We start from the raw sequence: 26994 nt of genomic DNA on the forward strand, positions 1-26994 counted from the left end.
ACAGGTATTTGCCTCGCTCGGTACCTGCTTCCCAGAGTAACATTTCATGGCCAGGTAATTGTACAGTGACTACTTTCACCCAACAGTTTGCCTCAGTCTTCACAGTTCTGTCCATGACCAACAGATTCACATTTCTTGTATGGCGGGAATAAAATGTCCATAAATTGTTACCGTGTCGTTGGCGGACTACCTTTGAAAACAGACCCAACAATGGCCACCAGCTGAAGCACCAGCATGGCATTTTCTGTTAAACTCAGTGTGTATCACTACACCACGCATTATTTATCTTCATTTTAACCAAAGAGTGCATACCATTATGGGAATATATAGAAAAATGCATTAGTTCTCTAGTCCAGTGTCTGTGTGAATTGCATGATCACCAACCGTGAAAGGAGCGCCCTCGGGTGAGCGTCTGCTAACATGCCGCCAGACGGGAAGCATCTCCTGTGGAAGACTCGCCGAGGAAAGGGGAAGAGGCAGACTGAGCCATTAGAGATGCCGTTGCAAAGACCATCATCATCCACATCTGACCCGACACAAAGATTGGGAGTCTTCCTGAGCCACTGGGACACCAAGGCCATGGGTGACAGCAGAAAGCCAGCCACAAAATAAGAAGGTTAAGCAAAGAAATGCGTGAAGGAAGGCAGGAGAATGACCCAAGAGGCAACTCAGAGCATACAGTAGCTGAGAGGAAGTAACTCCCGCCAGCGTTGCCAGACGTACGATAATTATTGTACAAGAACAATAATTTTTGCCAGTGTACGATGTACAATGGGACTCATACGATTATACGATAATTTGGGAATTCGTACGATATTTTTTATGAAATATACAATAATTTGAGTGAAAATTAATGTTATCAATATCAGGTAATGCAAAATTTCTTACATAAATTTGAACAACAAAATAAAAACCTGAAAGTGCCAGATGTATTGCTTTCCTTACGAGACAAGTCTCACCATACGGGTGAACAACAGGTCTCGTTCTTGTCTGCGACCAGTCCGTCCGCTACCCGAGTCCCCGTCCCATAGTCTCGTAGTCGTCAGTCAGTCGTCAGTCTCGCGCGTCGTGACGCAGGACAGGACTTTCAGTTTTCGTTAAAAATGTCTGAAGAGAAAGGAAAGGAGAGAGAGGAGGCATGTGGTGCAGTGCCGAAAAAAGCGAGACGGAAACAGAAATATAGGCCCGAGTGGGACAAACAGTTTCCGTGGGTGGGGCCTGCAAAGAAGGATGCTTGTAAGGCCATGTGCCTTATTTGCAGTGTTGAAATAACCGCCCAGCTCACAACTCTCAAGTTGCACGAAAACACTGCAAAGCACAAGAAAATGTGTGCGCCATCCTCATCCAAAATACTTATGGAGTCATTTACAAGTGCACGTGGTGATAATGAAACTAGTAAAAGTGATTCTGTTAAGGCTGCTGAAATAAGGCTTACTGCATTTATGGTGGAACACAATATAAGTTTCCGTGTGGCCGATCATCTGTGTGAAGTCCTGAAAGGTTTCTTCTCTGACTCCGCTATTGCAAAGGAATTGAAAATGAAAAGAACAAAATGTCAAAGAGTGTGTGGTAATGTTATGGCACACTCTCACAAACAAGAGCTCATTAACATCTTGAAGCAGAACAAGTTGAGCATTCTTGTGGATGAATCCACAGATATATCGGTCTGTCAGAATTTATGCATCATGGTAAGAGTGGTTGAAGGAAATACTGTTGTCACCAAATTTTTGGATTTAGTGCCATTATTTAGTAGTGATCCTAGTAAAGCTAATGAAGGTGCTACAGCTGCCAGGTTGTTTTCAGAGATAATGAAAACATTTACTGAAAATGGTATACGTACTTGTAATATCATTGGCTTTGGTTCTGATGGATGCAGCACTATGATGGTGCCTAATAACTCTGTGAGTAGCAGGTTAAAGGAACTTTGCCCAGGAATCTTTATTATGAAATGTGTGTGCCATTCTGCCCATATATGTGCCTCTGAAGCATGCAAACAATTACCTGATGCTATTGAACAACTAGCTCATGATGTCCACAACACATTCAAGAACTCTTCAAAACGATTGGCACAATTTGTACAATTTCAAGAGTTTGCTGGGGCTCAAAAGCTTAGGATTTTATTGCCATGTAGAACGCGCTGGCTTTCCTACACGGCTGTTGTGAAAAGGATGCTTGAGCAGTGGGGCCCTCTTCAGATGTTGTTTACTGAATTAAATTTTCAACAGACGAAAACTTGTGGTAGCACAGTTAGAAGTGCTTATGAACAACTGCACAATCCATTTACCAGGCTTTACTACTGCCTCCTTTCTTCAGTATTACCAAAGTATTACCAAAAAGCTGAACCTTTTATTTCAAAGAGAAAGAGTGGTCATAACTGAATTGCACAGGCAAGTTTGTAATTTATATAAAGAATTGCTACTGGTGTACATGAACCATGAATACATTGTGAAAACCATGCTTTCAAAAGTTGATCCAAGATATCAACGTGAGTTCCTGATGCTAGAGCAGGTGTATTTGGGTGCATCTGTCTTAAAAACAATAACAGACAATCCAGAATTAAGCAAGCAAAAAAAAAAAAAAATGAAATGTATGAGTTTCGCTTCCACTGCAGATTATTTTTGATAGTAGCAGCAGAACAGATCAGGAAGAGATTTAATTTCGGAGATGAAATCCCTTCAAGAATGCATATGCTGGAGCCAGCCAGTGTTCTAGGCATCCAGGGCAAAGTGCAAGAGCAAAGTTTGGTGCCCCTCGCGACACACCTTCCCCGAATCATTGCCCAGGATGATTCTACCCTCCAGCAACTGGACGATGAGTGGAAGAGGCTTGCCGTAGAAGATCTGCCTGAATCCATTACCAACATGGCGAAAAAGTGGACAAAAGCAATTACAACCAGCCTGATAAATTTTGGTGTGCCATAAAAACTCTGGAGGATAGTGATGGAAACCCCAAGTTTAAGCTTGTTTCAGACTTTTCACTAGGATGTCTTTCTTTGCCTCATGCTAATGCTGACTGTGAGCGCTGCTTCTCTAGTGTCAACCGTGTGAAAACAAAAGACAGAAGTAAGCTAATAACAGAAACCGTAAGAGACATCATACTAGCGAAGCAGTGTGTTGCTTCCACATCCAGCAGTGACTGTACGACCTTCAAGCCATCAATCAAAGTCAATGATAAAAAACATGACATCAAGCGTGCTATATTCCTCCAATGAAGAGAGTGCCGGGGCTGCTGACGACGTGCCGGATGTATATATAGAAGAACAAGACCAGTAATCTCCTACATAGTAAGTAAACAACTTAACGAAGTGTCCTGTAGTTTTTCTCCAATTATTAATGATATGTATTTAGGAAAGTGTTTTGTTTGTTAAGGGCATTGTTGTTTTTTTTTCATTACACACACACACACACACACTCTCTCTCTCTCTCTCTCTCTCTCTCTCTCTCTCTCTCTCTCTCTCTCTCTCTCTCTCTCTCTCTCTCTCTCTCTCTCTCTCTCTCTCTCTCTATATATATATATATATATATATATATATATATATATATATATATATATATATAACCTAAATTATGCTGTATTTGGAAAGTGACAGTTTTGCATAATATTTGGAATAATTACATATGTACGACAATTTTACCAGAAGTACAATAATTTCAACCTGATTAGTACGATAATATGGCCAAAACAATCTGGCAACGCTGGGCCCCCTGGGAAGTTGCTACGCGCTAGTGTGTTGTGAGCAGGTGTAGGGGTGGTGTGTGAGTGTGGCTGTGGTCGCGGACACTGAAGCGGACCAAAGTAAGCGAGTTTCGATTAAATATTTGACATGTTGCATCATGGAATTACTGTTACCTGTTTTTTCATCACACACACCCCTCTCTCTCTCTCTCTCTCTCTCTCTCTCTCTCTCTCTCTCTCTCTCTCTCTCTCTCTCTCTCTCTCTCTCTCTCTCTCTCTCTCTCTCTCTCTCTCTCTCTCTCTCTCTCTCTCTCTCTCTCTCTCTCTATATATATATATATATATATATATATATATATATATATATAGAGAGAGAGAGAGAGAGAGAGAGAGAGAGAGGTGTGTGATGAAAAAACAGGTAACAGTAATTCCATGATGCAACATGTCAAATATTTAATCGAAACTATTTAAATGTCAAATATTTAATCGAAATATATATATATATATATATATATATATATATATATATATATATATATATATATATATATATATATATATATATATATATATATATATATATATATATATATATATATATATATATATATATATATAATAAAACCTAAATTCTGCTGTATTTGGAAAGTGGCAGTTTTGCATAATATTTGAAATAATTACATATGTACGAAAATTTTACCAGAAGTACAATAATTTCAACCCTTGTAGTACGATAATATGGCCAAAACAATCTGGCAACGCTGAACTGTACGAGCGTAACAGAATCTCATGGCGTCCCGAAGGAAGGTTTGAAGTTGCACGTGTAAACATTGACCAAAAAACACCAAAATTCACATGAACGCGGCGCCCACACCAAAATTACTAGTAGAAGTGAGGGAAAGGAAGTCCAGGTGAGTGTGTCTGGCCAAAAATCGCCTTAAAATGGCAAGAATAGACGCTGTTACCACCACAAGAAACAGAAGGGGAGGGAGCGGTGTGTTTAGGGAGAACTTCGGGGATCTCGTGTGTTTGGATTTTGGTTAATGTGTAGAATATCTGCTCCTGCCTCAGCCTAACCTTCACTAGCCGTGTTCAAGTTTACATCTGACATATAAAGGGTCACTGGCAGAAGGCTGGCTGATAAGTACTCTAGGGGAGGGCGGGGGGACGGGACAACAAACTTTTCTTATTTCCCCACGGAGGGAGGAAGTTGCGGAAAGAGGAAAAGACGGGAGATGTTTGGACTCACTCACCTGCTTGACTCACCTGGATGGCTACCCTTTCTTGACATATGAATAGACAGGTAGAGGTTATTTCAGATGAATGTAAGGGCAGCGCGGATCTGCAGGTGCGCCAAACCTTACGGTATTTTACTGTTTCCCCAGTATTAACGTGGCTTTCCTTACCCTTCTTATCAGAGAAGGGCACTGGTCTACCCTGGTGAGGGGGTGTTCGTTCGTGCGTGTGTATGTCACATCTGTTGGCAAGCGTGAAATTGTTCACGGTGATTGGTTCCTTTGTTTGAGAATGCAGCTGCTGGCCAATTAAAACATGAAGGATTAATTTAGCCAATGACAGCGCTTTACTTCATCCTGAGGAGGGAGAAGCGCTCAATTTGAAATATTTGAGTTAGTGCGAGGAAGAAGTCTGTCTGTTGCTGCCATTATTTCCAGCGCACCGCCACATTTTGTGAAGAGAAACAAGGTGACCACTTCTTATTCATTTCTCTGCCTTGCCAGTTAGGTTAGGTGACTTTAGTTAGGTTAGGTTGAGTTAGTTTAGTTTGGTTAGTGTGGTTAGGTTTGGTAAAGTTACGTTTGGTTAGGTTAGGTTAGGTAGTTTAGTTAGGTTAAATTAGTTTGGTTAGGTTTTATTTGGCTTAATTTAGTCAGGTTAGGTTATTTAGGTTAAGTTAAGTTAGGTTTGGTTAAGTTAGTTTGGTTAGGTTAAGTTAGTCTTGGTTAGGTTTGGTTAGGTTAGGTTAGCTATTTTAATTAGGTTAAGTTAGCTAGTTTGGTTAGGCCTGTAAGGTGGAGGTTGAGCGGAATGATGTCGCTTTTCTCCGGAGTGGTGAATCTGCTCCACCCGGATCCTCGTTGCTGGATCCACTTGTTGCGGTGGATTGTTACCCTCTAATTTAATTCATTCCCATCACCACTAACCTTGCTGTTGGAATGACAGTTCCCACAAACACTCACTTTAAATTCAAATTATGTTGAAAGGTCGGGGATAAATGTGACTCTCTCTCTCTCTCTCTCTCTCTCTCTCTCTCTCTCTCTCTCTCTCTCTCTCTCTCTCTCTCTCTCTCTCTCTCTCTCTCTCTCTCTCTCTCTCTCTCTCTCTCTCTCTCTCTCTCTCTCTCTCTCTCTCTCTCTCTCTCTCTCTCTCTCTCTCTCTCTCTCTCTCTCTCTCTCTCTCTCTCTCTCTCTCTCCACCTCAGTTAAATTGTCTGTGTGCATGATTTGGTTAGCCTTAGATGTTAATGAGTTAGGTATTCTGTACACAGCATTAATACTCTGATAACATTTTGAACAGTAAGTATTCTGTACACAGCATTAATACTGTGATAACATTTTGAACAGTAAGTATTCTGTACACAGCATTAATACTGTGATAACATTTTGAACAGTAAGTATTCTGTACACAGCATTAATACTCTGATAACATTTTGAACAGTAAGTATTCTGTACACAGCATTAATACTGTGATAACATTTTGAACAGTAAGTATTCTGTACACAGCATTAATACTCTGATAACATTTTGAACAAGTATACCGGGGAAAAACTATGTTTGTGTCCTTGATGACCCAGTGAAGTGTGGGTGGTTGACCCAACTTTGGGCTGTGACCCAAGGGTTAAGAACCACTGACCCAAGGTGATGCACTCTTCCAGGCACTTGCTGTGAGAGAGAGGGGAGACCTGTGCACCGCTGTGCTGCACTGTGCTTGGATGTCCCTGGTTCACTCCTGAGGCTGTACCATTCTTGCCCCTATTGTGAGTATGTCTCTGTGTGTGTGTGTGTGTGTGTGTGTGTGTGTGTGTGTGTGTGTGTGTGTGTGTGTGTGTGTAGTTGACAATTACTGAAGGGTTTGTGACTTGACCCGTCCCACAAGTGACAAAGACGGCATCACGTTGGTCAGTGCTTGCAGAAATGGCTCTTTCTGAGACGTGGGTACAGTTTGTAATGGCCGCCACTCTTCCCTGCTCCACAGACCAGGCCAGCATCCAGGCCGCCGCCCTGCCTGGCACTGACGGCTGTCTGGCCTCCCCGAGGGTCCCTGCAGGACTGGACGCGGCGTGTGCTGGCGGGAGTGGTGCTGCGGTGGAGGTCATGAGGCCGGGCAGCAGCATGAGCGGCCGGCGGCAACAGCGGCAGCAGCAGCAGCAGCACCAGCAGCAGCAGCAGCAGCAGCAGCAGCCAGCCTCAGGTGTGGGGAGGCGCAAGCATGGTGGCAAGAATCACCTGGAGGCAGGCAGCTCTGTCCACAGAGGAGAGAGCAAGTTTGAGTGCCAGCAGTGTGACAAAACTTTTGTATCCAGACAAGGCCTTAAGTACCACACCCTGACACACAGTGGTGTTAGAAATTATGAGTGTGGTGAGTGTGGCAGGAAATTTACCTGTAAGTCTCACCTCACCAGACACACCCTGACACACAGTGGTGTTAGAAATTATGAGTGTGATGAGTGTGGGAAGAAATTTATCCACAAGTGTCAGCTCACCTCACACACCCTGACACACAGTGGTGTTAGAAATTATGAGTGTGGTGAGTGTGGCAGGAAATTTACCTGTAAGTCTCACCTCACCAGACACACCCTGACACACAGTGGTGTTAGAAATTATGAGTGTGATGAGTGTGGGAAGAAATTTATCCACAAGTCTTCCCTCAACACACACACCCTGACACACAGTGGTGTTAGAAATTATGAGTGTGATGAGTGTGGCAGGAAATTTACCATAAAGTCTCACCTCACCAGACACACCCTGACACACAGTGGTGTTAGAAATTATGAGTGTGATGAGTGTTTGAGGAAATTTACCCACAAGTCTGACCTCACCAACCACACCCTGATACACAGTGGTGTTAGAAATTATGAGTGTGATGAGTGTGGGAAGAAATTTACCCAAAAGTCTAACCTCACCACACACACCCTGACACACAGTGGTGTTAGAAATTATGAATGTGATGAGTGTGGGAAGAAATTTACCCACAAGTCTTCCCTCACCTCACACACCCTGACACACAGTGGTGTTAGAAATTATGAGTGTGATGAGTGTGGGAAGAAATTTACCACCATTTCTCATCTCAATGAACACGCCTTCAGACACACTGGGGTGAGGGAGTTCGAGTGTGATGTTTGTGGCAAGTGTTTCAAGACAAAGGGTGATATTGCCAAGCACGTGAAAATCCACTTCTGAGGTGGTGGTGTGTGGACACATGGGGCCACACCTGTACCTGTGGTGGTGGTGGTGGTGGTGGTGGTTGCCGTGCCTGTGAGGGAGTCATGGCCCCAGCAGTTTTGTGTGGTGGTGGTGGTGGTGGTGGTGGTGTGGTGGTGGTGTGGGGGTCATGGCCCCAGCAGTTTTGTGTGGTGGTGGTGGTGGTTGTGTGGGGGAGTCATGGCCCCAGCATTTGTTTTGTTGGCAGTGCAGGTGTGACTTTCAATAAATGTGTGTGTGCAGTAAACCTTTGTTTGTGTATTCACCAGGTGTAGTATACAGGGCCTCAGCTACAGGAATATATTGTAGTGAGGCAGCCCCTCTCTCTCCTTGCCTCAAGTGTTTGTGTATTCACCAGGTGTAGTATACAGGGCCTCAGCTACAGGAATATATTGTAGTGAGGCAGCCCCTCTCTCTCCTTGCCTCAAGTGTTTGTGTATTCACCAGGTGTAGTATACAGGGCCTCAGCTACAGGAATATATTGTAGTGAGGCAGCCCCTCTCTCTCCTTGCCTCAAGTGTTTGTGTATTCACCAGGTGTAGTATACAGGGCCTCAGCTACAGGAATATATTGTAGTGAGGCAGCCCCTCTCTCTCCTTGCCTCAAGTGTTGTGTTTCTGTTTCTTTTTGTCACCCTTCACACATTAGGTTAGGTTAAGTCTGGCACCTTCTTTGCCTCTCTCTCTCTCTCTCTCTCTCTCTACAGGTGAGGGAGCACACAAGTGTAGCAGCTAACAGTTTCTGTGTAATTGTTGTGGTGGTGACTTTCCTCCTCATATTCTCGTCCAGGAAGGGAAAGGCTGCCCTCGTGTTCCTCACCATCCTGTTGTGTCACCAACTGTGTTGTCTGTGTGCTTGTTTGGTGATGACTGGCCCTGCATCACTGCGCCCTCGTCTTTGCTCCTTCACTGCTGCCAGCTGTGCCCGTGGTCATGATGACGGTGGTGATGGTGATGATGATGGCGAGCGAGACATTCAAAGGAGGGCGTTCACGTGCGTGGTGGTGAGCAGGTGATGATTGGAGAGGCACAGAACGTTCAGGATGGAGGAGGAGGAGGAGCAGGAGTCTTTGTGTATAGGAAGGAGAGGAATGTAAGAGGAGAAAAGATAGATGTAGGCAGCTCTGTCATGAGAGAAGGCGGCAGAGTGCACAGGCCACCCTGGAATGTCGTGAAAGGCTTGCGGTGGTCGTGGTGTGCGTGAAGGGGGAGGGTGAGAGGGCAGGCAGAGACAACACCAAGAGTTAACCAGTGTTCTCATTCATTCTTCCCTTTCTCAGGTAAACGCTGGGACTCCCTGCCTGCTTCTGCATTTCCTCCTTCCAATGACTTCAAGTCTTTCAACGAGGGGGAGGCTCAAGACATCGTTTTATTTATCTATTTTTATTATTCTCATTTTATTTGGCTCCTCTACAGGAACTGGCATTAAGTTGGCATTTTTATTCAAATTTTTTGTTGTCCTTTTCCAACAGCCCTCTTACATAAAAGAAAATAACTAAATAATAACAAGAAAAGCCAGTGTCTCTGGGTGGCAAAACCACTCGGCCTGGAGACAATGTGCATGGCGTGCCAGCTGTAGCAATGGAAGGAGTATTGAGGCAGTGAAGGAGTCCCTGGAGACAATGTGCATGGCGTGCCAGCTGTAGCAATGGAAGGAGTATTGAGGCAGTGAAGGAGTCCCTGGAGACAATGTGCATGGCGTGCCAGGTGTACCAATGGAAGGAGTATTGAGGCAGTGAAGGAGTCCCTGGAGACAATGTGCATGGCGTGCCAGGTGTACCAATGGAAGGAGTATTGAGGCAGTGAAGGAGACCCTGGAGACAATGTGCATGGCGTGCCAGGTGTACCAATGGAAGGAGTATTGAGGCAGTGAAGGAGTCCCTGGAGACAATTTGCATGGCGTGCCAGCTGTAGCAATGGAAGGAGTATTGAGGCAGTGAAGGAGTCCCTGGAGAGAATGCATGGCGTGCCAGCTGTAGCAATGGAAGGAGTATTGAGGCAGTGAAGGAGTTCCTGGAGAGAATGCATGGCGTGCCAGGTGTATTGACAATTAATATGAAGGATAACGTTAAGTTTGTGTTTGCCTTTTTGTTTTTCCCAGCAGTTGTCGCTACAAAGGCTGACTCAGGAGCAAAGCGAGCCGCCTGTAGCGCCAAGCTGAAGCTCAAGATGTCAACACGACACGTGGTATGACGGGGCCGCTGGGGGCAGGGTCCGGCTGCTGCCCAGACTGTTGTGGCGTGTACTACTGGTGCCACGACCACCTTCGGGAGGACCGGGAGCAGCACCGGCAGTGGTGTGAGCTGTACAAGCTGTGCTCCTGCTGCAACCAGCAGGCCAAGAACAGGGAGGCCATCACACTGCCCACCGCCCTGGACCAGGAGTACCGCCCCCTGGCCCCCATCATGGAGGAGCACATGCTCTCCCTGGCCAGCAGGCTGCGGCCCGTGGCTGTCGCTGGGGCCTCAGAGAGCCTCACCTTCCCCCTCACAGCCCTCTACGTGCTGCAGCAGGTGTGGCCAGGCCTGGCCACGGCACCCGTCCTTACCCTGCATGTGGTGGGGGCGGAGGATGGCCGGGAGCCCCGTGTGGCCGCCCCCTGGGAGTACTTGATGCATCGCCTGCCAGTCCTGGCCCGCCTGCATGTGTTGCTGGTGGGGCCAGGGCTGGGTGGCCCACAGGGGTGCCACAGGGCCGCGCTGTGCCAGCAGTGCAGGGACAAGGACCGGCAGCTGGTGGTGGAGTGCCGTCGTGCCCTGTACCACAACCTGCCCCAGGCCACTGCGGCAGCCACCCCCCCGCCACCCTGCGCTTGGCCTTCAACTGTGGCTTCCACGAGTGGGAGGGGGACGAGGGGGACACCTGGCCAGACTCCTTAGCCCTCATGGCCGACGATGCTGCGCCCCTTGCCTTCACCTCCTTCAACCACTCAGAGGCACAGAGGGACCTGGCTTCCCTCAGGAGGGCCAAGCCAGAGGTGCAGGTGTCCCTGGCTCGCCCCAACCCCTACCGCAGCACCCGCCCGCTGCGGGACTGGACACGGGAGGATGGCGCCCACATGTACTACACCAACCAGTACCTCACTGTGCTGCAGGCCGGCCAGGCAGGGCAGCGGGCGGCACAGGACACAGGGGAGGAAGGAGAGCAGGAGGAGGCAAGAGAGGAAGGGAAGCAGGGTGAGGCAAGAGAAGGAGGACAGATGGGAGAGCAGCACACCCTGCCAGACACCACCTAGCACCACTCGTCCTGGTCCCTGCCTGCCACACACCCACAGTACAAACCTGTGTTCACTTCCCACACTCCACCAGTACAAACCACAACCTGGCAGGTGTGGCTCAACTCTCCACACCTGCACAACACAGATGCCCTTCAAAATACACACACTCTTCATCATCATCATCATCATCAAGTCACTCACCATCACACACAAACCAGAATCTCCTTGGGGCAGCACACCTCAGCATTCCACATCCAGCATCTTTCTACCTCTGCCACACTGCCACATCTCCACCAGTGTTCGTGTTCTCAGCTTCACCATGTCTTCTGTGTTTCTTCGGTGTTGTGTCTCATAATTTGCTAACAGTTTTAACTCCTGTGACAGCCTCTAGCCCCCAACAGCTCAGATTTCCAAGAGATCATAGCACAAGGCCAATATTCTGTAATGCTCTGCTCTCATTATGACTGTTTTCCAAGGCCACAGAGATTAGCCAGGTTCTCAAGAGTGTTTCACCTGTTAATAATGTAGAAATGTTAATCTGTCACTAGAACTGTAAAAACACCTTGAAAACATGTGTCACTTCAACTAGACCCTTTGGAAAGTAGTGGAGGTGCAGTGCTGAAGTGTTGCAGACTATGGCCCTAAAGACTGTGACAGGAGACAAGCACAGTAGTACATAAGAACATAAGAAATAAGGGAAGCTGCATGAAGCGACCGGGCTTACACGTGGCAGTCCCTGTATGAAATATACCTACCTATTTCCACCTATCATCCCCATCCATAATCCCGTCTGAGTAGTAGGGAATGATAGCAATGTTCAGGACTTATGAACTTCACTGTACAAAACCATTTCATTCCATAGCAGTTTGTTTACATGTACCAGCGTGCCTTAGGGACACGTCAGCTGTCTCAACACAGCACAAGGAGAAGTACAAAGGAAGAAATTGGTGTTTGAAAATTAATGAATGAGCGAATGAATGTAGTAACGAAGGGATGTACAAAGAGAAGAGAGGCGATGATTTTGTCATCTCGATGTACAAAGAAAGACGACTTGGTGTTTATAAATTGTGAAGATGAGGGTGGGAGAGGAGAATGCTTGACTGACTTTTAAGAATAGACACTTTGATAGTACAAAGAACAATGAAAAAAATAAAGAAAAAAATGTTTCACTCTGCATAACATTTTTGAGAGAGAGAGAGAGAGAGAGAGAGAGAGAGAGAGAGAGAGAGAGGTAAGGAAAGACACAGTTAATTTAATGCTTTAGTTGTCAGTTTAATTAGTGCACAAGGAAGGAAAAGCAGAGTTTGTAAGATTAGATAAACAAGTTGATTCAAGTAATTATTTGGCTTGTCTTACAGTTTACACAATTGATCATTCTTTTAATTTACTATTCTCATTAGGATTACTTTTTTGTTATGTTTAGGGAGCAGCAAGAGTCTGGAGGATGAGATAAACAACAAGGGATTCAAAGATTTACCTTGTCTTGTAATGTTACAGTTCAAGCCAGTCTGTATTTTGTCATTTTCAATTTGCTTTAATACTCTTCCTTCAACACCTGCCTTCTCCCTCCCCTGAGACACCCCACCCCTCTCTCTTCATAGCTCCCTTTCCTCTACACTTACAAGAGCTGTGTGACCACTGGTGTCCGGCTCACTCACCTCTCAACAGAAACTGTGCACAATTGCCGGAAAAACTGGAGTGTCAATGAAAAGATTAATTGTCGACAGTATGAAGAGAGGAAAAAGTGAAAAGAAAAAAGAAGGTGAGAATTAATTGTCAAAAGTTTAAAGAGAGGGAAAAGAAGAAATGAGAAAAAAAATATTAAAAGCACAAAAAAGGAAACGTGTAAATTGACGAAAAAAAAGGTTAATGAATATATTAACAGAAAAGAGAAGCGAAGGTAAATGAAAATAAAAAATGACATAATGAAAATATTGACACAAGGAAAGAGAGATAAATAAAAGGCAAGATAAACAGATCAAAAAAAGATAGTGAAAATATTGCCATAAAAGTGAAAAACAAAGGGTAAGATAAACAGATGAAAAAAAATGAGTGGTGCCAGAAAAGAAGAAAAAAAGACAAACAAATGAAGAAAAAGTAAGAAGTGGAATGATTAATTGCCGAGAATTTAAAGAGAGAAAGCAAGTTATAATAATAAATAATGTATAAGAAATATACATTAATGCATGAAAAAAATGAGAGAGAGAGAGAGAGAGAGAGAGAGAGAGAGAGAGAGAGAGAGAGAGAGAGAAAGAGAGACAGGAACTTTAGAATAGACTCTTTGATAGCAGTACAAAGACCAACCCAAAAAATAAATAAATAAAAAATAAAAAAATGTTTCACACTCCACATAACATTTTTGAGAGAGAGAGAGAGAATGTTGTACATCACTTGTATTAAGTATTTGTTGTACTGAGAAGGGAGCAATACTGTAGATTGCATCCCTGTTAGTTCAGTACCAATGAGACAACCTGCTACTGTGTGCCAGGGTGATGAAAATGCTGAACTTGTGTGTGTGTGTGTGTGTGTGTATGTGTGTGTCAGGGTTTTTATACTGTGAAATTAATTCACTATTTTTTTTTTTTGTGTACTTCTTTCCTTTTTTTTTTTTCATTTTTTTTTATGCATTTAACTTCCCAGTCTACTGTACTATATATATATATATATATATATATATATATATATATATATATATATATATATATATATATATATATATATATTTATTTATTTATTTATTTATTTATTTATTTATTTTATTTCGTTTATTTTTTCTTCCGTATAACGGAAGACTGTACAATGTAATGTGTTCTTGGCCAGTAAAGTAAAATAAAGAACTGAGGCCGATTGACTGATAACACTTGTATAGAGAGAAGAGAAGAAACAAGTGAATAAAGAAATATGAGATTGATAACATTAGTATGCACAGAAGAGAACAAAGGAATGAATAGAGAAATACGACAGACATTGATAACATGTCTTTTTGTATCCTGAGAATTCTGCCTGTGTCACCCTCGCCACAGTCCTTGTACCGCTGAAACACCTCCAGCAGGTGCAGCATGTAGAGGCACAATAGTACATGCAGCAGCGCCCAGCAGAGTGAAGGTGCACGGCAGGGGGCCCCAGGGCTCTGTGCTGGGTCCCCTGCTCTTCCCAACTGATACAAAAGACACGACGCGCATTACACCACCACGCCAGACGCCCGTGCTTGCCGAAGCACGGTTCCTGAGGCTGGGCGCCACGCAGAAGGCGGCGAGGTGCAGCGCCAGGGCCAGGCAGGACAGACTCAGCCCCACAGTGCTCACCCACCCCAGTGCTGCCGAGAACTTGCGTACAGACCCGTACACCAGCACGCCCCCCTCTGCGCCCTCGTACTCCCCAGCGTGGTACGTGCGTCCCTGTGCCGGCACTTGCAGGGACCCGTCCGTCTGCCTGATGAACTCTGCCTCAGGCGGCAGCACCCCGGGGCAGTCACCGAGCCCCTCGCCGGCGGCATCACCGCGTGTCGGCGCCGCCTGCAGAGTCTTTGTCCTGGCAGCTGTGCCTGGCCCCGTGGTGGTGCCTGTCCTGGCAGCTGTGCCTGGCCCCGTGGTGGTGCCTGTCCCGGCAGCTGTGCCTAGCCCCGTGGTGGTGCCTGTCCTGGCAGCTGTGCCTGGCCACGTGGTGGTGCCTGTCCCGGCAGCTGTGCCTGGCCCCGTGGTGGTGCCTGTCCTGGCAGCTGTGCCTGGCCACGTGGTGGTGCCTGTCCCGGCAGCTGTGCCTGGCCCCGTGGTGGTGCTTGTCCCGGCTGCTGTGAAGAAAGATCCCAACTTTCCTGTCCTTGGCGGGCTCCTCGCATGGTGCACAGCAGAGGGTGCAGAGATGGGCAGAGACGCTGCAGAACAAAAGATTTTCCTGTGCTTGCCAGACTCTGTCCCGCACATTTCCCTCCACACTGGCCAGTGAATCCGACAAAGTTACTGCCGCTGTGATCTGAGGAGTCTAGCAGCATCATGAACACTCACCCCGAGTCCTGGAATCGTCGGGACAATCCACACACACTCGTACTGTTCATAGCCATTGCAGGAGGCACACACAATGTTGGTTCCTGAATGCGTGGCTACCCTGGTACACCGTGGCTACGTAAGGCTGACAAAAGACACGCTGGTGTTCCTGCGCCTCAGGGCCACAAGTCGCCACTAACTCAGGATCACACTCTCTTGTGTAGTTCTTCACATCTCCGGGAGGTACAGAGGTCAGGGAACAAGGCCTGAAGGACGAGGGACCATGGCTAGGCTTCAAAATGCCTCATCTTCCCTCACCAGAGTCAGAATCCCCGAACACAATACTGTAGTCTTCGTCATCTGGGGCGCTGATACTTGAGGGGCCAATCTGCACACTCAAGACGAGCGAGCCACACGCGTAGGTGGGCCAGGTCCTCGCCGCTACAGATGGCACAGTGGTGGTCGATGTAGGTGTGGGCCGTGGTGGTGCTGGTGACGGGGAACAGGCTGCCACTACCGCCAGGGGTCTTGTTTCCCTTCAGGCACAGCGCCAGCACCTCCTCATCGCCCCAGTCCTCCGAACACTTGGTCTTCGCGTACGCGGGCGTGGGTCCAGCAACACAAGTATGCGAGGCAAAGTTCTTCATTTGCTGCGCCTCGTCGTAGTGGTGTGAGTCACGGCAGCAGTCCCCATACTCCCTGCAGGAGGCGTCGCAGCGGCACCCTCTGTCTGAGAGCCAAGGCACGGCGCAGGAGTGGCGGACGGCACAGTACGGTGCCGCGGGGCCCTGCGTGTTGATGGCAGCGCCCTGCGTGCTGACAGTGGCACCCTGTGGCACAGTGACACATCTTCCTTTACGAAACTTATCATCCGGGCGTGGACAAATGACCTTTCTGCAGAGATCAGACTCCAGCTCCAGCACTTCCTCGGGGCCACACCGCTGGAGGCTGACCGAGAAAAGCAAAGTGGCGGTGTTGAATGGTGTGGAGGACGTGGAGTCCCATGACCTGCGTGCACAACACGAATGGGTTCTGCAATGGCAGTGTGGCAGGGAAGGGATGCTGAGACAGCCACATCAGGCGAGATGGCGTTCCACGTTCCGTCACTGAAGTACACGATGTGGTGGTCCACACTGTCGAAGTAGACGCCGTCGTAGTGGTCTGGTCTGTACAGCGGGCGCCTTGCGTCCTCACAGACCAAGGAGAACAGCCAGGGATCTAGCCGGGTGGGGTCTTCACCGTTACAGATGGCGCAGTAAGCGTTGACATAGGTGCGGTTAGTAAAGGGGTTGGTGTAAGGGACTCCCATAAAGGCGTCAGGAATGGTCGTGCCTCTGAAACACTGCGCCTGCACCTTGTAATCCTGCCAGGCCGCCCCACACGAGGCAATCATGAGCGCCAGTGATTCATGCGTGCCTTGCCGTGATGTACACTGCACACACACGCGTTCTTCAAGGGGCGTGCTGGTGCTGCTGTGCCTGGCGCCGTCATATCCGGTGTTGTCATGATGCGAGGGGCACAGGAAGGGGGGACGAGGGGGAGGGAAGTTTGCCCCGAGAGCCAGCACTGCCAGCACCAGCACCACCACACTTCCTGCCCACATCACTGCTGGCGTGGGCTGGCAGCGGTGCAGTCCCTGCGCCACAGGCTGTCAAACAACAGCAACACTGCAACACAAGAGTCGGTGCAGGAAGCCATCAGGCGCACAAGTGGCAGTCCCTGTACAGAACATGGCTGCAGTGTTCACTTATTCACTTTTCATTACTTAACTTTAATAATTTTACTTAACTTCCCAAAATCCACTTTTTTTTTTTTTTCTCGCTCTCGCCAATCCATTACCTCTGGAAAAAAAAAACAAAAAAAAAAACACTGACCTGGAGCCTTTGGAAAGTAGTGGAGGTGCCCCACAGAGGTGTTGCAGAATGTGGCCCCGCCAGAAGAACAGCTCCACACACTGAAGTTCTCACTGTGTCTCCCAGCAAGGTGGCATCAGACCCTTATCTCCCCTCATCCTCTCTATTTCCTGTGTCTGTATAATGTCATCTTGGTTGTCCCTAACTCCTCTGCTACTGTTTACCTCTTTACTTCATCACTCACAGCTGTCTTCAAGTGGTACAGGGGACACAGCAAGGGTGACTAAGAGGGGGTCTGGTGGAGGTCTTCAAGTGGTACAGGGGACACAGCAAGGGTGACTAAGAGGGGGTCTGGTGGAGGTCTTCAAGTGGTACAGGGGACACAGCAAGGGTGACTAAGAGGGGGTCTGGTGGAGGTCTTCAAGTGGTACAGGGGACACAACAAGGGTGACTAAAAGGGGGTCTGGTGGAGGTCTTCAAGTGGTACAGGGGACACAGCAAGGGTGACTAAGAGGGGGTCTGGTGGAGGTCTTCAAGTGGTACAGGGGACACAGCAAGGGTGATTAAGAGGGGGTTTGGTGGAGGTCTTCAAGTGGTACAGGGGACACAGCAAGGGTGACTAAAAGGGGGTCTGGTGGTCTTCAAGTGGTACAGGGGACACAGCAAGGGTGACTAAGAGGGGGTCTGGTGGAGGTCTTCAAGTGGTACAGGGGACACAGCAAGGGTGACTAAGAGGGGGTCTGGTGGAGGTCTTCAAGTGGTACAGGGGACACAGTAAGGGTGACTAAGAGGGGGTCTGGTGGAGGTCTTCAAGTGGTACAGGGGACACGGCAAGGGTGACTATGAGGGGGTCTGGTGGAGGTCTTCAAGTGGTACAGGGGACACAGCAAGGGTGACTAAGAGGGGGTCTGGTGGAGGTCTTCAAGTGGTACAAGGGACACAGCAAGGGTGACTAAGAGGGGGTCTGGTGGAGGTCTTCAAGTGGTACAGGGGACACAGCAAGGGTGACTAAGAGAGGGTCTGGTGGAGGTCTTCAAGTGGTACAGGGGACACAGCAAGGGTGACTAAGAGGGGGTCTGGTGGAGGTCTTCAAGTGGTACAGGGGACACAGCAAGGGTGACTAAGAGAGGGTCTGGTGGAGGTCTTCAAGTGGTACAGGGGACACAGCAAGGGTGACTAAGAGCGGGTTAGATGGCCAGATTGTTATTATTATCATCAATATTTCAAGTTTATAATAATTCTTACAGGCAAAAATAACAAATAAGAAATCTGTATACATCTTTATTATTCATTTGGTGGTACACTATAATAATAATAATAATAATAATAATAATAATAATAATAATAATAATAATAATAATAATAATAATAATAATAATAATAATAGTGAAATAATAATAATAATAATAATAATAATAATAATAATAATAATAATAATAATGATAATAATAATAATAACAATAATAATAATAATAATAATAATAATAATAATAATAATGATCATTTGCCTCCATACAAAAACAAAAGTGGTTCTCGGTCTCAATTTCTTCCAAAATAATATTATACACTGATATTAAACACTTTCAACATATTACAGTATTCATTAACAATACATGCAATCAACTTGGCACTATGACAATCAGTTTTTACCACAAAATTAAAGTATTTACCTCGGTCACCATCCTGCCCCTCTTTGAGCGCGACTTGGCCGTGAGTGACGTCCGCAAGCAACCAGCGGATTAACCTCACTCTACTAACAAGTGAGCATCGGCTTTGGTGCTTCATGTAGCACTGAGTACTGATAATTACACACACCACACGTCTTCTTGCAAATAGAAAACTGCTCAACATTTCATTCGTGATTACCGAGGAACAATGGCGTGAGGCGCATACGCTTTACCTACAGTAACAAATAACGTGTGAGAAATGTGAAGTAATGCTGGACATAACAATGTGAATCACGAACAAGCAAACAGAGAGAGAGAGAGAGAGAGAGAGAGAGAGAGAGAGAGAGAGAGAGAGAGAGAGAGAGTTTCACAGGGGAGTGTTTTTGATTGATGGTGTCTCTTCCTCTGTTTTGATGAAAAAGTTTAATTAAATTTTGCATTGTTCTTTTTTTAAGTTTTTAAGTTGATATACTTTTGCTTTGATTTAGTTTATTGCTCAACTTAGTTTTGACTTGGTTGTTATTAATGTAATACAAAAAAAAATAAAAATAAAAAATAAAAAATAAAAAGATTATCTGGCAGCAGTCATTGTTACCGCCAAATAGTTCTGGCCTTGCTTTGCTTGGCAACATTTTCCGGAGGCCAACAAGGCACTGGAGAGACTCCTTGGTGACCACGCTGACTTTTATTGAAGTTATCTTCTAAATAACAATGAAGGTTTTCACATTATTTTTCTCTCTTCTGATTGACAAATAATTTGTAAAGTTATTTGTGTTACCTTGGAGTGTTGGGACCTCCTGTACAGGCAACAATGGTAACTAACCACTTCATAATAACAAAACTTAAATGACTGTGTTATAACAATTAATTAGTGTGTCTGGGCTTTACCTTAATTGTTGGTGGTTAACATCCTTGCTGTGTGTGTGTGTGTGTGTGTGTGTGTGTGTGTGTGTGTGTGTCACTGGTGTTTGTCTTCTGCCTTATCAAGTAATTTATCTTAGTTTGGTTACATTCTAATTGTGTGCATGTTACATTCACTGTGTGTGTGTGTGTGTGTGTGTGTGTGTGTGTGTGTGTGTGTGTGTGTGTGTGTGTGTGTGTGTGTGTGTGTGTGTGTGTGTGTGTGTGTGTGTGTGTGTGTGTGTGTGTGTGTGTGTGTGTGTGTGTGTGTGTGTGTTTTGCTGTTAAAATCATTCTTTTTTTTTTTTTTCCAATACTTTTTTTTTGTTCAGCAGTTTTGTTTTCCTTTTTTTATTTTCTTTCTAGTTGTCACTTCCCCTTTTCTTCATGTATTTTGCTTCCCAGGCTACTGAAGTTTTTTTTATTTATTTATTTATTTTTTGCTAGAGTGTGTTGGCATTACAGCAGCAAGACTGTACAGTGTAATGTGTTCTTGGCCAGCAAAGTGAAGAAGTGAGTAGAGAAATATGACAGACATTGATAACATGTCTTTTTGTATCCTGAGAATTCTGCCTGTGTCACCCTCGCCACAGTCCTTGTACCACTGAAACACCTCCAGCAGGTGCAGCATGTAGAGGCACAATAGTACATGCAGCAGCGTCCAGCAGAGTGAAGGTGCACGGTAGGGTGCCGCAGGGCCCTGTGCTGGGTCCCCTGCTCTTCCTAACTGATACAAAAGACACGACGCGCATTCTTACACCACCACGCCAGACGCCCGTGCTTGCCGAAGACTGCCACGGCCGTGCCCCAGCGTCTGCACGACGGCTCAGGCACACCCAGTGCACGCAAGACAGGCTGGCAGGGTGGTGAGGGACGCGGCTGCTCAGATAAAGTGAAGCAAGTGTTGGGGGCGGTGCTTGTGGCCACCACGACTGTGCACCAAACACCAAACACAGGGAACTCACACACCACCACTCAAAACGGAAAAGAACTTGGCGTTATGTTAGACACACACATTTATTGAAGGTCACACCTGCACTGCCAACAAAACAACTGCTGGAGCTGTTACTCCCTCACACCACCACCACCGCCACCACCACAGGCATGGGTGTGGCCCCACACATCCACACACAACACACCACCTCAGAAGTGGACCCTCATGTGGCTGGCAATATCACCCTTTGTCTTGAAACACTTGTCACAAACATCACACTTGAACTCCCTCAAGCCAGTGTGTCTGAAGGTGTGTTTATTGAGACGAGAAATGGTAGGAAATCTTTTGCCACACTCATCACACTCATAATTTCTAACACCACTGTGTGTCAGGGTGTGTGTGGTGAGGGAACCCTTTTTGGTAAACTTCCTCCCACACTCATTGCACTCATAATTTCTAGCACCACTGTGTGTCAGGGTGTGTGAGGTGAGGCAAGACTTGTGGGTAAATTTCTTCCCACACTCACCACACTCATAATTTCTAACACCACTGTGTGTCAGGATGTGTGTGGTGAGGTGAGACTTTCTGGTAAACTTCCTGCCACACTCATCACACTCATAATTTCTAACACCACTGTGTGTCAGGATGTGTTTGGGGAGGTGAGACTTTCTGGTAAACTTCCTGCCACACTCATCACACTCATAATTTCTAACACCACTGTGTGTCAGGATGTGTCTGCTGAGGGTTGACTTTCTGGTAAACTTCCTGCCACACTCATCACACTCATAATTTCTAACACCACTGTGTGTCAGGATGTGTTTGGTGAGGTCAGATTTTGTAATAAATTTCCTGCCACACTCACCACACTCATAATTTCTAATACCACGGTGTATCACGGTGTGTTTGGTGAGGTTAGATTTTGCAATAAATTTCCTGCCACACTCACCACACTCATAATTTCTAACACCACTGTGTGTCAGGGTGTGTGTGGTGAGGGAGAACTTCCGGGTAAATTTCTTCCCACACTCATCACACTCATAATTTCTAACACCACTGTGTGTCAGGATGTGTCTTCTGAGGGTTGACTTTCTGGTAAACTTCCTGCCACACTCACCACACTCATAATTTCTAACACCACTGTGTGTCAGGGTGTGTGTGGTGAGGCTAGATTTTTGGATAAATTTCCTGCCACACTTACCACACTCATAATTTCTAACACCACTGTGTGTCAGGGTGTGTGTGGTGAGGTAACACTTTTGGGTAAATTTCCTGCCACACTCACCACACTCATAATTTCTAACACCACTGTGTGTCAGGGTGTGGTAGTCAAGGCCACGTCTGGATACAAAAGTTTTGTCACACTGCTGGCACTCAAACTTGCTCTCTCCTCTGTGGACAGAGCTGCCTGCCTCCAGGTGATTCTTGCCACCATGCCTGCGCCTCCCCACACCTGAGGCTGGCTGCTGCTGCTGCTGCTGCTGCTGGCCACTCATGCTGCTGCCCGGCCTCACGGCCTCCACCACAGCACCACTCCCACCAGCACACGCCATGGACACAACAAGATTGGTTGGTGGCGAGCAGGGCGTGCAGCCTGGACTCTGCCTGGTACCTGGAACAACAGCGACAGTCAGCACACACTGGGCCAAGGGCTGCTTAACACACTGCCCCAGCCTGCAACACAGCCTGCTTCCTGCTCCTTCCTTGCAACACTAGGCTACACACTGCCCCTGCCTGCAACACACCCTGCTTCCTGCCCCTTCCTTGTAACACTAGGCTACACACTGCCCCAGCCTGCAACACACACCCTGCTTCCTGCCCCTTCCTAGCAACACTAGGCTACACACTGCTCCTGCCTGCAACACACCCTGCTTCCTGCCCCTTCCTTGCAACACTAGGCTACACACTGCCCCTGCCTGCAACACACACCCTGCTTCCTGCCCCTTCCTTGCAACACTAGGCAACACACTGCCCCTGCCTGCAACACACACCCTGCTTCCTGCCCCTTCCTTGCAACACTAGGCTACACACTGCCCCTGCCTGCAACACACACCCTGCTTCCTGCCCCTTCCTTGCAACACTAGGCCAGGCCTGCACTCCCTCCAGCCTCCTGGCTCCCTGACCACTGTCCCTCACAAATTAAGTGCCACTCCTATGGGGCAGTGGCCCCCATTAGGTTAGGTTAGGTATGTTAACACCTGAGAGTGTCGTGGTGGGTTAGGTTAGGTTAAGGTTAGGTTAGTAACCTAACCTAACCTTAACCTAACCTAACCGGAGGGGCTGCGCCCCGCCCTGGACCCCCCCTAAGGTTACTAATCTAACCTAACTTATATCCTTGAGATCATTGTGGACTTAGTTTGTGGAGGCGGCGCGCTATTAATTTAATTACTACGGCCTTACAAAAGCCTTCCCCACATTGAAAACATCACAGACATGTTCTATAGTAAGTACTCTATCACGTTGCAATGTGTTTTTAATGAATAGAGAGGAGGTCCAACCCTGCAGTGTTACCATAATAATAATAATAATAATAATAATATAAAAGAAGAATATGTAAATGCACTCAAGAAGTATTATGAGAATAAATCAATTAATATAGATAATAATGAATGAACAATAGCATATCAGTCAAGACAACACGTGGATGCAGCATTCACGATAAACACTGATGATATTGTTGCGCCCACCCTTCACTCCGGGCGGGCGTGTTATCCACAAGGGCACGGGTCGAGAAACAACACCAGCGGGGCCTCAAATAAGTCACACTGAACGCCAGGACAAGGCACACACACACACACACACGAGGCCGGGGCACAGGGGAAAACACGGGCACTATTTCCTAGGTTTATTGACAAATCCTCCGCAAGTACACTGCTTTACAAGTTCACAGGGGCACCACAAGTCTCCCAGGGCACGACAGGCACTCAACAAGACACTCAACAGGCAGGGAAACACTTCCAAACAGACAGGCACACGCTGGCTTCCTCTCGGGCCAAGCGTCTCCTTTCTTTCAGTCTCTCTCTTCCCGCCACTCCCAGTGCTGCCACCTGCAACAGTTCAGCCACCCGCACCCATACCCCTGCTGTAACACTATAAAACCAATGGAAGATTGTAAAATTGAGTTAGAATACCAGATAAAAAAGACAAAGACTGAAAAAGCAGCAGGACCCAATGAAATTAAGACGAAACTCCTTATTGCTATGACACACAACGATAAATGAGGCGCGCGGTACAACAACGACGTACGTACAACAACGACGTAACCGTGTTTTTCCCTGCTCCGTGTGGTAGAAGGGTGTAAAAGTCTCGTGGTGATGTCGGCCAAGTCATATTCGACCATCTAAGCACCTGTACTAAGGCTCAAAGTCGAGCGTAGTGCGGAGAAAATTTCTCTGGACTAACATCTCGAAAGCGGTACAACAACGACGCAACCTACTCCTCCCAGCCTCACGTGCGTATGGCCAATCAGCGGCGCGGTTGCAGCCGCCCGGCGCGGGCGAGCCAATCACAGCACCGCTGCCATGTTTACCGGCGCCGTTGCCATGGTGACAACACACTCACCATGTGCTCATCCACTCTGCCCTTTAACACGCCCGAGCACAGACGCACGCTACCTTTCTCGTGACTCTTTACGCAACTATGGCTACTAGAGTGCAGACGAAAGTGTCACAGCATCTTGCTGTGGCCACCAGCCTTACGTAAGTTTTTTAAATCCCCAGTCAACCCGACTTAGTGGGTTGAAGGGGGATTTAAAGGGTTGGTAAATCCGCTAAGGGCATTGCCAGGATCAAACAGACGTATCCTGGTAATCAACTTAACCGTCTCAAGCCAGTGTAAAGGATGAGAGCCAACTATATTCATTGAATACAAAAAAAAAAAAAAAAAAAAAAAATTCGTTTCTTCATAATGTTCTTGACATAGCGGCTTTCCATTAATACTTACCAGAATGCATGCACAAACATAAAATTATCAGCATTACACACTGTTAGTCATAGCAGGACGTCAAAGTTATGGTAGGAGTAATAATGTGCCGGTAATGAGTAAGTTTTATTTTTTACGCTCGGAAAAAAAATTCATAAAAAATTTATTTATGTACCAATCTTCATGAAACTTTCACCTAATACTATGTGTAATAGGCTCTAACACATTATTAACAAATGAAAATATCGGGAAAAAAAATTATTACCTACGGTATACGCGTTAATTAACGCGTAAGTCATCCACCCAAAATCGTCGCCTATCACTTCGAAACCTACATCCCCAAACAAAACTACCCAAGACCTTTCAAATGATGTATAATACTTACTTTTTTAAGGGTATCCTATTGTGCGCAATCAGTGTTTAACTTTGAGCGCGTTTTTCTCGAAACTTCCATTTCTCGGTTACGTCGTTGTTGCGCCGCGCGCCTCAAATGTAAAACAACTCTCGTACAAGCATTAAATGATGTCAGTGATGCAGCAATAATCCCGGATACATGGAAAACATGAAATACTAAATTACTGGAGAAAAACGCAAAACCAGCAATAAAAGCTGCGAGTCCAATAGCCCTTACAGACACCACAGATAAATTATTAATAGGAATCATAAAAAAAAATAATAATAATAAATAAAAATGAATAAATAAAATGCAGACATCTACAATAAAACGATATATTAATGGAAGAACAAAATACATATACGGAAAACAGAAGAGCAGCAGACAATTTATTTATACTAAATTACTGTATACAGATCACTTATATTAATATCAGTAGACTTTGCAAAGGCATTCGACAGGTATAAGCAGAGAAATGCTAAAATATAAGATACACCCAAAGTTAATTGACCTGATCGCTAAAGTATATACAGAGGACAACACCAAAATATTCCTTGATGATAAAGAAATGTGTAGTATTGAAATAACGAATGGTATACAAGGATGCAATGGGTCAACTGTTATATTTCTTATGGTGGCATATCCTATCATTGAAAAACTTAACCAATCCAATGCTTAATTCAGGAATGATGTGTGTGTGTGTGTGTGCGTGTGTGTGTGTGTCTGTGCGCCCTGGCCTCAGTATTTTTGGGTGATGATGGAATGCTTCTTGTAATTAATAAGGTGAGGCTAAACAAAATATAAAGTTAGTAATAAAAGGACCATTAAGTGGGCCTTCTTTCATTAATGTTTAGTGCCCTTTGCCAGTGGAAGGATGACTGAAGCAGTGAAGGAGTCCCTGGAGACAATGTGCATGGCGTGCCAGCTGTAGCAATGGAAGGAGTATTGAGGCAGTGAAGGAGTCCCTGGAGACAATGTGCATGGCGTGCCAGCTGTAGCAATGGAAGGAGTATTGAGGCAGTGAAGGAGCCCCTGGAGACAATGTGCATGGCGTGCCAGCTGTAGCAATGGAAGGAGTATTGAGGCAGTGAAGGAGTCCCTGGAGACAATGTGCATGGCGTGCCAGCTGTACCAATGGAAGGATTTCAACTGGGAAGAAATTGCAAAATATATATATATATATATATATATATATATATATATATATATATATATATATATATATATATATATATATATATATATATATATATATATATATATATATATATATATATACATATATACTCGTATATATATATATATAGTGATAGGACAAGATAAAGATATGAGATTGTGATCGGAGGAGCCCAACGGAGAAGAAAGGGTGACAGCATAAGCAGAAGGATTAGAGGTCAGGAAAAGGTCAAGAATGTTGGGCGTATCTCCAAGACGGTCAGGAATACGAGTAGGGTGTTGCACCAATTGCTCTAGGTCATGGAGGATAGCAAAGTTGTAGGCTAGTTCACCAGGATGGTCAGTGAAGGGAGAGGAAAGTCAAAGCTGGTGGTGAACATTGAAGTCTCCAAGAATGGAGATCTCTGCAAAAGGGAAGAGGGTCAGAATGTGCTCCATTTTGGAGTCAAAGAATTTCTTATAGTTAGAGGAGTTAGGTGAGAGGTATACAGCACAGATAAATTTAGTATGAGAGTGACTCTGTAGTCGTAGCCAGATGGTGGAAAACTCGGAAGATTCAAGAGCGTGGGCACGAGAGCAGGTTAAGTCATTGCGCACATAAACGCAGCATCCAGCTTTGGATCGAAAATGAGGATAGAGAAAGTAGGAGGGAACAGAAAAGGGGCTACTCTCAGTTGCCTCAGACATCTGAGTTTCAGTGAGGAAAAGAAGATGAGGTTTAGAAGAGGAGAGGTGGTGTTCTACAGATTGAAAATTAGATCTTAGACCGCGAATGTTGCAGAAGTTAATGAAGAAAAAGTTGAGGGGGGTGTCAAGACACTTAGGGTCGTCGACGGAAA

The 26994-nt window shown here is 46.0% G+C and overlaps 4 protein-coding genes across 5 annotated transcripts in view; 3 read left to right on the top strand and 1 right to left on the bottom strand.

The window, feature by feature from the left end:
• LOC135096012 (uncharacterized) lies at positions 1-6804 on the top strand. 2 transcript variants are annotated; one of them, XR_010264557.1, is made up of 2 exons: positions 1-3283; positions 6569-6804. XR_010264557.1 is itself a non-coding variant. In XM_063997197.1 (2 exons), the coding sequence occupies exons 1-2, from the start codon at positions 1104-1106 to the stop codon at positions 2919-2921; spliced, it is 705 nt and encodes a 234-aa protein (XP_063853267.1). In that variant the 5' UTR covers positions 833-1103; the 3' UTR covers positions 2922-3413. The 2 variants fall into 2 exon arrangements, 1 of the variants encoding a protein (XP_063853267.1); XM_063997197.1 differs by lacking the exon at positions 6569-6804 and having other exon boundaries at positions 833-1688; positions 2802-3413.
• Positions 6805-6827: 23 nt separating this feature from the next.
• LOC135095949 (zinc finger protein 256-like) lies at positions 6828-8093 on the top strand. Its single transcript, XM_063997097.1, has 2 exons — positions 6828-7780; positions 7922-8093. Exons 1-2 carry the CDS (start codon positions 6828-6830, stop codon positions 8091-8093), a joined length of 1125 nt encoding a protein of 374 aa, XP_063853167.1.
• Positions 8094-10302: 2209 nt separating this feature from the next.
• Positions 10303-10992, top strand: LOC135095950 (uncharacterized). The gene has a single exon (XM_063997099.1). The coding sequence runs from the start codon at positions 10303-10305 to the stop codon at positions 10990-10992; it is 690 nt and encodes a 229-aa protein (XP_063853169.1).
• An 8885-nt stretch (positions 10993-19877) lies between these two features.
• LOC135096068 (zinc finger protein 665-like) overlaps positions 19878-26994 on the bottom strand; it is a 32387-nt gene continuing 25270 nt past the window's right edge. The window contains exon 4 of the mRNA XM_063997300.1: positions 19878-22276. Within this exon, the coding sequence (XP_063853370.1) occupies positions 20877-22276 (1400 nt within the window). The 3' untranslated portion in view covers positions 19878-20876. The remainder of the gene's footprint in view (positions 22277-26994) is intronic.

The sequence above is a fragment of the Scylla paramamosain genome, unplaced genomic scaffold, assembly GCF_035594125.1.
Source record: "Scylla paramamosain isolate STU-SP2022 unplaced genomic scaffold, ASM3559412v1 Contig2, whole genome shotgun sequence".
NCBI lineage: Eukaryota > Metazoa > Arthropoda > Malacostraca > Decapoda > Portunidae > Scylla > Scylla paramamosain.